At 40.7% G+C, this 14,000-nt stretch overlaps 1 protein-coding gene across 3 annotated transcripts in view; it reads left to right on the top strand.

The window, feature by feature from the left end:
* The window catches only part of SAR1A (secretion associated Ras related GTPase 1A), an 83,681-nt gene extending 77,518 nt beyond the window's left edge, over positions 1 to 6,163 (top strand). For all 3 annotated transcript variants that reach the window (XM_056530480.1, XM_056530479.1, XM_056530478.1), the window contains exons 4-7: positions 3,310 to 3,375; positions 3,678 to 3,781; positions 5,177 to 5,308; positions 5,588 to 6,163. In XM_056530480.1, the coding sequence (XP_056386455.1) occupies positions 3,310 to 3,375; positions 3,678 to 3,781; positions 5,177 to 5,308; positions 5,588 to 5,704 (419 nt within the window). In that variant the 3' untranslated portion in view covers positions 5,705 to 6,163. The remainder of the gene's footprint in view (positions 1 to 3,309; positions 3,376 to 3,677; positions 3,782 to 5,176; positions 5,309 to 5,587) is intronic.
* The last annotated feature ends 7,837 nt before the right edge of the window (positions 6,164 to 14,000 follow it).

The following is a 14,000-nucleotide window of genomic DNA, read 5'->3' as shown; positions in this document are numbered from 1 at the left end:
CTTTGCAGCCAAGTGAACAAAGCCAACAGGGACAACCAGAGAAATGTCTCCAGGCGAGGTGAAGAGTAAGGCTAGGTTCAGACTACAGAATTTTCAAGCATAAGGCCTCTTCGAAATTATGCTCGTAAATTCTGGTTCCGTTCCACAGTGCACAGGTATGACTAAGGCCCTGCGGGCCGAAACGCGCCACGTTACCTGAGTGCTTGATGTATCCCATGGCAACTGAATAATAAAGAAGCTCTTCTATACGTGTGTGCACTGGACATCCTTCCTTTTTGCACAGTGCACACTGAAATTTTAGCTGTCAATTTTAGCTATATATAGCAATATATTCCTGTCTATGTCCTTGCAGTCCTAGTGGCGACTTATTTAGTCGGCGCCAGAAGCCCTTGAGCGGAGTCTGTGCTGGCAGCCTTACATTGTCAGCCCCATAATTTGGAACTGTATTTACTAAAAGCTTTTTATATGTCCTAGAGACATCAAAATGTTTAATGTAGCGGAGGCTTATCACTAGAATGAGCCAGGAGAAGCTAGTTCTCTCCTGGCTCTGAGTCACCTAACCAAGACAGTCTAATAATGTAAGTCTTTGGGACCCTCCTGCTTCTCTTCCTGATCGGTCTAGAGATTGGTCAACCTCGACCAATTTAAAAGCTTTTGACATGTCTTTAGAATGTGTCAGAAGTTTTTTGTAATGACCACTAAACTTTTAAATTGCATCCAAGACACGAAGGAAAAAGCAAACAGCAACCACTGTGGATAAATCTTCAATCTTTATTCCGAGTCTTGCAGTAAAAACACACACCCATCGGGGAGCTGCTCATAGCAGGCGGGGAAGGCTAATCAGTGTCAGCTCTTTTCCAGGCTGGTGACCTCACTCCGTACAGGTAACTGATATATACTAATAAGTGGGCATTAACACCTGGAACGTAAGGTCTGCTTCTCCAATTAAATAATACAAAATACATAGCAAACAGTGTATAAATATAAACATCATAGCCGTTCATAACTATTTACAGGAAAGAACTCAAATCATTGCGGTCATTAAGACCTATTGGGACAAGTGCATCTGAGTTCATTATCCATCTAGCTTCGCACTGTAGGAGTTTATGCCTGTCTCCCCCAGTGCGAAGCACATTAACCCTCTCTAACCAGCAAATTTCAGTGTCTTCCCATCAGCATTATGACACACTTTCATATGGGCTATTAGTCTGGGTGCACCGCACCTCGTTCTCAAAGAGTAAAGTTGCTCTCTTACTCTGATCTGTAGCTGTCTAATCGTCTTGCCGATGTAAATGGAACCGCATGGGCATATTAGGGCATATACTAAATAGGTGGTACGGTAGGTAATTAACTCGTTCACATTGTGCATTATGTGACCCAGGGTGACTTGTTTAGAAGCAATATTCAAAGTACAAAAATTGCAGTTACCGCAAGGTTTGTTACCGCAAGGTTTATTACCTGCAGGTAAACCTTTTGAGAGCCAGTTCTTACTTTTATCATTCTCATTGTTTCTTTTAAGTTTGTCACCGATGGTCACACTAATTGTGATGATAGGTTTGTGAATAGCGACATCGTTTAGGTCCTGATCTGCCTCTAACATGTACCAGTTGTTCCTGATGGTAGCAGCTACCATTTTATTCATAGAATTGTTTCCAAAAGAAAACGTGAACCTTTTTTTTTCTCATTAACCTTCTTTTGTTTTTTCTGAAATGAATTCTATGTTGGAATTTTCTCTGCTTTAGCAAAGCTATCCATGATCACCTTTTCTGGGTAGTTCCTTTTTGAACAATCTTTCCTTTAATTCTTCTGCCTGTGAGAGATAGTTGGCATGTTGGTTATTAATTCTTTTAAGTCTGAGGAATTGTGAATAGGGGATACCTTGTTTCACATGAAAGGAAGTGTAGTGTTTTTAGTTGGGATTTTTCTGAACCCCTTGGTAACAATCCCTCCATCTTCAACATATCTAGTAACGTCCCAAAAAAATCTAATGACTTATCTCCCCATACGCTGGTGAAGAACATGTTCTCTGAATTAATTTCATTAAGATGTCACAAATTCTAGAAAGGACTGTTCTGACTCCTCCCAAATTACCAGAATGTGATCTACATGAAAGGATTGCACCCTGAAAACACACATTTGCATTCAAGCATGGCGAGAAATTGGTTGGCATATGTACAAGAGACCGGAGTCCCCATAGCCGTACCGACCTTCTGCTTGTACCTTTTCTCGTCATGCTTGAATGCATTATGAGTTAAAATAAAAAGGAGGGAATCACAAACAAAATCATTAAACTAGTGGTCCACCCAGACTTATAGCCAAAATGAAAGTGTGTCATAATGCTGATGGGAAGACACTGAAATTTGCTGGTTAGAGAGGGTTAATGTGCTTCGCACTGGGGGAGACAGGCATAAACTCCTTCTCCAGTGAAAAGCTAGATGGATAATGAAGTCCGATCCACTCGGCCCAATAGGTCTTAATGACCGCAATGATTTGAGTTCTTTCCTGTAAATAGTTATGATTGGCTATGATGTTTATATTTATACACTGTTTGCTATGTATTTTGTATTTTTTAATTGGAGAAGCAGACGTTACGTTCCAGGTGTTAACGCCCACTTATTAGCATATTTCAGGAGTGAGATCCCCAGCCTCATAAAACACGCACTGACGTGGGAAAGAGCTGTCGCTGATTAGCCTCCCCGTCTGCTCTGAGCAGCTCCCCGCTGCGTGTATGTTTTTACTGCAAGACTCGGAATAAAGATTGAAGATTTATCTACAGTGGTGAGTTGCCATTTGCCTTTTCCTTCTTCTCTTGGATGCAATTTACTGGACTGTATATGAAACAAGCACCACCCACGCTGTACGCAGTCCCTGCATGTTTTAGTGACACCATTAATCCACTAGCGTCGAAAGACCTGTTATAGCCACTGCCAGACATACTTTTCTCTCCTTTGGATGTGGACTTAACTTTTAAAGTCTACATATAAATGGTAAACTTAGTAAATTACGTTCTTTACCTGTTACGCAACATTTTATTAGCCATTTACTTCAATTCAGAGTTCTGTTAGATTCCCGCTGCCGGACAGCAGTGCATTATGGGAGCTAAGATGAGTTACACACTTACAACCAAGCCATCAGGGCACATGACCCTCAGTGTAATAGAGTAAAACTGCCACCTGGATGAGAAGAATAGATAAAAGAACATAAAACCAACATGAAAAGGTGAAATGTCCCGTTAGGTTATGGAAATGCTTTTGTATTTGTTCCAGCATACAATATCTTACAATGTAACCTTATAACCTTCACCCACAGCATCAGAAGAATTGACGATTGCTGGAATGACCTTCACAACTTTTGACCTTGGTGGGCACGAACAAGGTGGGTATTCTCATTTTAAAATGCCTTTGTCCGTAACTTAAAATACAGGGGTTTTTAGTAAACCATACTTTGTTCGGGAGCCCTAACTAACAATAAAATCTCTTATATAGCTCTATGAAGTCAGTAGGAACATGACTTTATAGAGAACCTTTCCCATATAGTGTTTTTAACTTATGGGCCTGTAATATATTCTGTAATATATACTTTTATTCACAGTCTTATTTATGTGTAGTTTCTCATAGACCATTACACTTTAAGAGCAATAAAAACTTTAAAAATTTTTATTTTTATTTTTTTCTTAGCTCGGCGTGTTTGGAAGAACTACTTACCAGCTATCAATGGAATTGTGTTTCTTGTGGACTGTTTAGACCATGCCCGCCTTATGGAGTCCAAAGTGGAGCTCAATGTAAGAGATTACAATGTCATTATAAAAAAGTATATACATCAATACCAAAAACATTTTTTTTTATATACATTATAGTATTTTAAATGGAATATTTTACCACCAAGACTCATCTTTAAGACATTCACACCTAGTAAAAAGCACTGCAACTTTTCCACACAATTGTGTTCTGGTGTTGCAACTGTCACGTGCCTGAGACCATGTCTGTAAGTAGCAGCTATGCCATATTGCTGGGGATTATTGGCAACATCATACAGCCTTTCTGCAGTGCATGTGGTTGTGGCTTGGAACATACCATTAAACGGGTACTCCAGCCCTAATACATCTTATCCCCTATCCAAAGGATAGGGGATAAGATGTATGGTCACGAGGGTCCCACCGCTGGGGACCACTGCAATCTGTCATTGCGCACCCACCATTGTGAGCTCTCCAAAGCGCTGGAGGCTCGGAGTGTGTAGCATGACGACCGCGGGGCCGGAGTATTGTGATGTCACGACTCCGTCCCCGTGTGACATCAAGCTCCACCCCCTCAGTGCAAGTCTGTAGGAGGGGGTGTGACAGCAGGACCCCCATGATCATACATCTTATCCCCTATCCAAAGATGTATTAGGGTTTGAGTACCCCTTTAAGGTAATTTATGTGAAATGTCTGGCGAGTGTCAAGTGACCGCTAGCTACTCTCTAGCTATGTAATTTCTTTCTGCACGGACACTGTTCCGTGTGCCTGATGCAGCAAAATCCTACTTAAAAGATTGAAAATGCTGCTACAGAATTTCCAATCTGAATTTTTCTGCCGGATTTCACTCAGAAATTCTGCCATCTGAACAAGGTCTAAACCATAGTTCTTCTGATGGGAAAGTTAGGGCCAAAGGGAATTCAATGTTGAATTAACTGGAATCAGTTATACTTTGATATTCTGCTAGGAATCAATGATCATTTAAGCTCTTTATAAGAGAATCCTAACTCCCTTCATTTAAGGAACATGTGCAAATCCTAACTTGCATAAGCACCCTTCAGAAACTTACTGTCTGAATTCACCCTATAAGGTATGTTCACACATACATATTGTGTTGCAGATTTTCCTACTCATTGAAGTCAATGGGTAGCAAAATCTGCTGCAGAAAATCTGCCTCAAAATATGCATGTGTAAACCTACCCTTAGGTGTAAGTAAAAGTTATAGTGAAGAACATCCTTGGTCTTTACACTGTTATAGATAGGTTATCAGGTGCAATCATAGCACTGAGTTTCAGTAGTTCTGTACTTATTTGCTGGGTTCATTACACCTTGGCTTTTTATCTTACTAGAGTTGATAGTTACAGTCTGTGCACAATATATACTTAAATGTAGAAACTCAAAGATTTAGTGTTTTTTTTTTTTTTTTTTTTTCTCCCATCGCAGGCTCTCATGACAGATGAAACGATATCAAATGTGCCAATCCTTATTCTCGGTAATAAAATTGACAGACCTGAGGCTATCAGTGAAGAGAAACTGAGAGAAATATTTGGACTTTATGGACAAACCACAGGAAAGGTAATTCTTTGTGTTATGTGTTTAACATGTTGGCTTTGATGTACCAGTTTCACTTTGTGGATCCCACTTGATAGCTCTTGCATGCAGCGGGTCGTACTGCTGACAAGCGGTAATTTACCACTACTGCATTGGTGGTGTACTGTTGAGCTAAATGGTTGCCCATAATCTCAGCTGGTTTAATATAAAATGCATATTAGTTTGTCACATGTGCAGACAAATCCTTAAGTATTATGCAGTAGTATACTTCATGCTGTAACTTGTTTATCCTTCCCTCTGCAGGGTAACGTGCCACTGAAGGACCTAAATGCTCGGCCCATGGAAGTGTTTATGTGCAGTGTGCTCAAGAGGCAAGGCTATGGGGAGGGCTTCCGCTGGCTCTCGCAGTATATTGACTGAAACTTTTCCCCCCTCTCCAACTTTTCCCTTTGAAACAACAAAAACAAAAAAATTAAAAATAAAACCAGATTATACAGAGTTCAACTCCTCCGGACCTGATCCAGCCGGACTTCTCTCTCATTGTGGGGCAGACTCACGAAGGCAGTGATTAACACGTGCAACAACCAGGAGTCTTGTGGGCATCCCCCCAATCACGAGTCAGATCATAAGAAAACCATTCTATTTTTAAGAAATGTGTCAGCTGAAACAGTGTCCCTCCCCATTTTATTTGCATTTATTTTTCCTTTTGTTTTGTTTTACTTTTAGTTTAAATGGTCCGGAGCTACATGTTTTATTTGTTTTCTGTTATAATTTTTTTTTTTTTTTAAATCTATTTAATGGTATTTACATTTATCACTAAATACTGATCCACGTATCATAACATTAGAAGTCCACAATAAACATAGTTTTTGGGCTGGCCTGCTCTCTAACAATGTTGTTGCTTTTATGTATTTGGAGCATGGTTTAGGCACCATGAGGGATGAGCATTTTGTGCTTTTGCTTTTTTTCTTTTCATTTTTTTTTCACTTGTGTGAAGTGAAACGTGCCCTTTGAAGCAAAGGTATTTGTATTTCCCAGACATTCTGCTCTGAGTCTTCATTTCTTCACTGCCCTTTATGCTCTCCTCATCCTAAACGATGTATCTGGTGTCCTGTTATTAGTCTAAAAATTACTCAATACAACTTGTTCAAAGGGTCTACTAGAAGGAAACAGGTTTTGGTGCGGCATTTTTGCCCCTCTCCCCGACCTGAGTGTACTAACACAAGGATGAAAATATGTAAAGAAATGTCTACACCGTTTACATCATATTTTCTCAAGTTATTGTTTTAGTTGCATTTTAAAGAAAACACTGGGTTGTCCAGTTCCCACTTTGCAACCTATATAGAATTTGCAATAAAGTAAAAACACTCATGTGAATTGTGAATTGGTTTTTGTAACCATTTTACATTTGGATGAAGTTCACTCTCAACTGCTAATGGATGTTGTTAAAGAATTGCATCATTGTACTCTATGAATTTTGATGTTATTGCCGGTGTCTAATGCCTCTTAGGCTTGAATCATGAATTGCATCATCTAAGTCTTGAGTATTTGTGGTATACTTACTACTACCCATTGGTGAAGACTGCATGCGGCATGCAAAGGTATTGTGAGCTAGGACCCTCACTTCTCACCAGATTGGATTTCATCAGACACTCTGCCGTCTGCATGTATGTGTTATTTCTGGTACTACATCAGCCTTATTCACAAGTTAATGCCAGTTCTCCACACATTAGTAAGATACTAGTTGCATATGAATTAAAGGGGTACTCTGCCAAAAAACATTTGAAAATTTAGCTTTTTTTTTTTTTTTTTTTTACTTTGAAGCTCTCAGATAAATTATATATTGATTCACATATACAATATGTCTACTTTATATTTTCATCATAAAATTGCCATGTTTTTACTTTTGGAAGACATCATAGAGCTTCAAAGTTCAGCAGCAATATTCAAATTTTTCACAACATTTTCAAAATGTGAGTTTTTCAGGGACCAGTTCAGTTTTGAAGTGGATTTGAGGGGTCTTCATATTAGAAATACCCCATAAATGACCCCATTATAAAAACTGCACCCCTCAAAGTATTCAAAATGACATTCAGAAAGTGTGTTATACCCTATAGATGTTTCACAGGAATAGCAGCAAAATGAAGGAGAAAATTCAAAGGTATAAAAGCCCCCCAAAATTTGTAACCCAATTTCGCTCAAGTAAGGAAATACCTCTTGTGTATGTAAAGTGTTTGGCGGGCTCAGAAGGAAAGGAGCAACAATGGGATTTTGGAGAGTGAGTTTTTCTGAAATGATTTATGGGGGGCATGTCACATTTAGGAAGCCCCTATGGTGCCAGGACAGGGGGGAAAAAAATAATAAACATGGCATACTATTTTGAAAACTACACCCTTCAAGGAATGTAACAAGGGGTACAGTGAGCCTTAACACCCCACAGGTGTTTGACGACTTTTGTTAAAGTCGGATGTGAAAATAAATTTTTTCACTAAAATGCTGGTTTTCCCCCAAATTTTACATTTTTACAAGGGTTAATAGGAAAAATGTAACCCCCATCTCTGGAAATGCCCCATGTGTGGACATCAAGTGCTCTACAGGCACACTACAATGCTCAGAAGAGTCACATTTTGCTTTTGAAATGGTTTTTGGGGGGCATGTCGCATTTAGGAAGCCCCTACAGTGCCAAACATCAAAAAAAAAAAACACATGGCATTCTATTTTGCAAACTACACCCCTTAAGGAACGTACAAGTGGTATAGTGAGCCTTAACACCCCACAGGTGTTTGACACATTTCCGCTAAAGTTGGACGTGAAAATAAAAAATTTGATTTTTTTTTTTATTCGCTAAAATGCTGGTGTTACCCCAAATTTTTCATCTTCGCAAGGGGTAATAGGAGAAAAAGCCTCCCAAAATCTGTAACTTCTGCTGGCGAACTATAATGCTCAGAAGAGAAGAAGCGCCATTGAGCTTTTGGAGAGAGAATTTGGTTTGAATGGAAGTCGAGGGTCATGTGCGTTTACAAAGCCCCCTTGGTGCCAGAACAGTGGACCCCCACATGTGACCCCATATAGGAAGCTACACCCCTAACAGAATTTAATAAGGCGTGCAGTGAACATTTACACCCCACTGGCGTTTGACAGATCTTTAGAACGGTGGGCTGTGCAAATGAAAAATTACATTTTTCATTTTCACAGACCACTGTTCCAAAAATATGTCAGACACCTGTGGGGTGTAAATGCTCACTGCACCCCTTATTAAATTCTGTGAGGGGTGTAGTTTCCAATATGGGGTCATATGTGGGGGGGGGGGTCATTGTTCTGGCACTATGAGGGCTTTGTAAACACACATGGCCTTCATTTTTGGACACATTCTCTCTCCAAAAGCCCAATAGCGCTCCTTCTCTTCTGAGCATTGTAGTGCACCCGCAGAGCACTTTATATCCACATATGGGGTATGTTTTTACTCAGAAGAAATGGGGCTACAAATTTGGGGAGGCTTTTTTTCCTATTCTCCCTTGTGAAAATGAAAAATGTAGAGTAACACTTTAGCATTTTAGTAAACAAAATATATTTTTTTTCATTTTCACATCCAAATTTAATGAAAATTCTTCAAACACCTGTGGGGTGTTAAGGCTCACTATACCCTTTGTTACATTCCGTGAAGGGTGTAGTTTCCAAAATGGGGTCACATGTGGGTATTTATTGTTTTACGTTTGTCAGAACCGCTGTAAATCAGCCACCCCTGTGCAAATCACCAATTTAGACCTCAAATGTACATGGTGTGCTCTCACTTCTGAGCCATGTTGTGCGCTTGCAGATCACTTTACACCCACATATGGGGTATTTCCGTACTCAGGAGAAATTGCATTTCAAATTTTGGGGTCTTTTTTTTTTATTTTATTTTTCCCTTTTACCGCTTGTGAAAATAAAAAGTATGGGGCAACACCAGCATGTTAGTGTAAAAAAATCATTTTTTATGCTAACATGCTGGTGTAGACCCCAACTTTACCTTTTCATAAGGGGTAAAAGGAGAAAAGCCCCCCCCCCCAAAAAAAAAATTGTAATTGAGATACCCCATATGTGGCACTAAACTGTTGCCTTCAAATAAGACAGGGCTCCAAAACGAGAGTGTGTCATGCGTATTTGAGGCCTATTTTAGGGGATTTGCAGCCGCCACCAAAATACCCTACAGCAGTGCTTCCCAAACAGGGTGCCTCCAGCTGTTGCAAAACTCCCAGTATGCCTTGACAGTCAGTGGCTGTCCGGCAATACTGGGAGATGTTTTTCAACAGCTGGAGGCTCTGTTTTGGAAACAGTGCCGTACAAGATTATTATTTTTTTTTTTTTATTATTGGGGGGGCTGTGTAAGGGTATATGTAGTGTAGTGTTTTTAGGGTACATTCACACGGGCGGGGGTTTACAGTGAGTTTCTAGCTGGGAGTTTGAGCCGCGGCAGAAAATTTGCCGCATCTCAAACTTGCCGCAGAAAACTCACTGTAAACCTCCTCCCGTGTGAATGTAACCTATACCTCCAGCTGTTGCAAAACAACTCCCAGCATGCGCTGACAGACCATGCATGCTGGGAGTTGTAGTTATGCAATAGCTGGAAGCACATTGTTTCGCAACCTGTATGCCTCCAGCTGTTGCAAAACTAGAACTCCCAGCATGTACAGTGTCTTAGTGCATGCTGGGAGTTGTAGTTTTGCAACAGCTGGAGGCACACTGGTTGCCAAACACTGAGTTAGGACTTAAACTCTGTTTCACAACCAATGTTTCTCCAGCTGTTGCAAAACTGCAACACTCAGCATGCATTGACAGTTGAAGGGCATTCTGAGAGTTGTTTTGCAACAGCCGGAGGCACACTGCTACAACTCTCAGCGTGCCCTTTGGTAGTCTGTGCATGCTGGGAGTTGTAGTTATGCAACAGCTGGATACACACTTCTTCATAGAAAAAATGTGCCTCCAGCTGTTACATAACTACAACCCCCATCATGCACAGCCTACCAATGGGATGCTGGGAGTTGGAACTCCAGCTGTTGCAAAACTATGACTCCCAGCATGCCCTTTGGCTATGCATGCTGAGAGGTGTTGCTAAGCAACAGCAGGAGGTGAACAGGCCTCACCTGCTGTATCCTGCCGCCGGGACCACCATCGGGACTGCCGCTGGAACCGCTTCTTTTGAGGGGACCCCCCTGGACCAGGGAGAGGTAAGAGACTAATCACTGCCCTGCCGGGAGGTGATTGGGGAGGCAAACGGGGCTGGCAGGGCAGTGATTGGTCGGTCGCTCCGACCGATCAATCACGTGATCGTGAGGTGGCACCCGTGTCACCTCACTCCAGACCCATTCACCCTTTTTTTTTTTTCTCTCTCTTCCTCCGGGCCACCAGAGACCCGATTGACCCGGAATCGCCGATCTGCAGGGGATGCCTGCTGATAGATATCAGCAGCCAACCGAAATTTCCATGGGCGTACAGGTATACGCCCTGGGTCCTTAAGTACCAGGGCATTGGCGTACCTGTACGCCCTGGGTCCCTAAGTGGTTAAGAAAAAAAAGTATACGTTTTTAACTTTTCATTCTGTTATGAATAAGGTTTGATTGAAATTCCAAGAGAAAAAAAACTGCAAAGTCAAAAACCGGATGGAACCGTACCCACATACGGTTCTGTATAGTTCCCATTGACTCCCATGTTTAAAAAAATAAAAATAAAAAGTATACGTTTCAATACGGTTTTCCACCCGGACCAAAAACCCTTGTAGGCTATGGTTTTGGGTATGGGGAAAAAAAAAAAACTGACAAAACCGTACAGGAGAGGCAATGCATACGGTTTTCAATATGGTTCAAATTGAAAACATTCTGGAACTTTATTGTAAAAACGTGGTGTGAACCCAGCCTAAAAAGAGTGGAATCATGCAAGTCTAATACAACATTCTACCCAACAGTCTCAGGAGCATTGTGTTGTATCTGGTATTGAGATGTTTCCACCAGATCTGTATAATATTCTCCATTAGGCTAAGTTCACGTTGCCGTTGTGCTCTGTCATGTTAGGAGCTCGTTCAGTGTGGGGGTTTTTTTGTACCAAACGGCCCAAAAATGAGTCAGAGTACAATAGATTCCACCGGGTCCCGACGGATCTCATTGACTTCAATGGGGTCCGTTGGGGATCCAGTAGTGGGTGTATTATTTTTTCTCCGCTAAACTCCCATCATTCGGACGGACTTGCCGAAGGAGCTCTGTACATCAGAGCCCAACAGCAATGTGAACAAGCCCTTACCTCTGTCCACCGCTTTGTCCAGTTTTAATTCTGGACCCACACCAGGAAGTGCTGTAGTGCAAGTTTTCATTTTACTGTTGTCTCTGATTCAGAGAACAAGACCCTTGTGAGTCACTGTAATCACTTATATCAGTGATCTCAAACTGTGGTCCTCCAGATGTTGCAAAACTTCAACTCCCAGCATGCACGGACAGTCGTTGGCTGCAGCAAACAGCTGTCCGGGTATGCTGGTCGTTGAAGTTTTGCAACATCTGGAGGACCACAGTTTGGGACCACTGACTTAGATGGTCTGCAGAGCACAAGCATACAGCTGGTATTTACCGCTATATGGTCACTGTATGTATGAATATTGGTCTTTGTATAGTAGATTCTATTGAATAACACATCTTTATTAGTCAGTAATAATAATAGTGGTGGGATTATTTGTATTTGCCTATACTGGTAACACACAAAACTAGCAGTGTGCACCTGTGCATGTATTTCATTTTATTTGGGGATGCTGGTCATTTTAGTTATTTTTATTGGTAATACTAATACTGTCAGTAACAGTATGGTAATATTTGCTCCTCATATACTCTTTTTATTTGGCAACTATGACTTTTATGTAGAGGTATACAATAATGTCTCTTGTTTAGGAAATTGTAATAGTTATGTTAATTTTATACTAAAATATTTTCGGGGGGGGGGGGGGGGGGGGTCTAGAATTTGCCTTGTGGCTCACAGGACTCTGGTTACATCCCTGGGCACAGGGCCATACTCAATAAGGAGGGTTTACACATATTATTTTATTCAACAAATACAGGAGGAGATCCAAAAAAAGGAAAAAGGTGCAAATCTTTTCATTATAGTTTTTTACTGTGTCAGCTCTACATCTGATTTTGGCTAAAAAAAAATACTGTCCAAAATACTACGTGAACTGTGTGTTATATTGCATGCTGCCATATATATGCTGCAGTTTTACAAGCTGTGTTTTCCAAATCACAGTTTGGCAAAAATTCGTCAGATAATGCACCATAAACAAAAATGCCAGCATAAGGCAATCCTCTGTTGTTTTCGTTATACTACTATGTGTAGATATATATCCACACACACACAGTGATTCCCTCAACTTACAAAGGCCTCAATATACAATAGTTTCAACATACAATGTCTTTTCTGGACCATTGTAAGTTGAAAACAGACTCAACATACAATGTACGGACAGTCCAGATCTGTGAAACTTGTCAATGGCCGGAAGAACTGACCAATTAGAATGGGCAATTTACTGGTAAAACGCCCTGTATTACTGAAACGTATGCACTGACTGATGTCTGGTAGTGCCCCCTACAGTACAGGGAGGTATTACATGTTCTGTACTCTTTACCTGTGCCAGGGTTACCTGCTCCTTTGGACACCAGGTAAGGGCGCCTCCATGTTACTTTTTTTTAGGACATTGCATGTACTGTACAGTACCTCGAAGATGCTCCTATCCTCTACATAGACCAGTGTTTCCCAAGCAGGGTCCCTCCAGCTGTTGCAAAACTACAACTCCCAGCATGCCCGGACAGCCAAAGGCTGTCCGGGCATGCTGGGAGTTGTAGTTTTGCAACAGCTGGAGGCTCCCTACTTGGAAAACACTGACATAGACACTGATTTACACCTTTATTACTTTTATATGTAATGACTTGCTTTATCTATATTAGTTATCTACTTATTTTTTCTTTAATTCTCACTTTTTTTCCCTATTTTTGGATGACATTTTGGGGCTTTAGAACCAATTACCAGGTTTCCATACAGTTCTGGTCTCAACATACAATGGTCTCAACATACAATGGTCGTCCCAGAACCAATTAATATTGTAACTTGAGGGAGCACTGTATATATATTTATGTTTGCTCTTATGCAATTTCCGGCAAGTATCTACATGCCTTAAGAGCATCCAGGTTTAACTCTTACACCCGGAGGACACCACCTGCCTGTGTATTCCCAGATACACTTACTTTACTTAGATGATCATGCATGTATACAGATGAAGATGCAAAAATATATGTGTATGCATAAATATATATTTGTGCATAATGTATAATGCGTGGTAAAATGTTGGACATGAATTTTGGTATTTTCATAATGCTATGAATCTATGGATTCTTCCTAAGGTATTTTAAAACCTTTTACACATGTAAGGGTTAAATGTCGCACATGAATCGGATGTGATAACAATCGCTGCAGTTTGGGTGTGTTCACACATTCGGGTTTTGCAATTGCATTTATTAAATACAAAGCTAGGAATGGATCTGAAAAGAGGAGACTTCTTCAGTCTTTCCTTTATATGTGTCTTCCATTTATAATCCTGGTTCTGTAATTCAGTACCTGCCATTACAAACCTGAACATGTGAACATATCCTAAGTGCAGAACTTGTTGACTAAAAAACCTTGCAGACTTCTGTGTACAGAGAGCACAGTG

The sequence above is a fragment of the Hyla sarda genome, chromosome 7, assembly GCF_029499605.1.
Source record: "Hyla sarda isolate aHylSar1 chromosome 7, aHylSar1.hap1, whole genome shotgun sequence".
Taxonomy (NCBI): domain Eukaryota; kingdom Metazoa; phylum Chordata; class Amphibia; order Anura; family Hylidae; genus Hyla; species Hyla sarda.
Note: the sequence above shows the minus strand (reverse complement) of the source record. Positions and strands in the feature narration are given on the sequence as shown.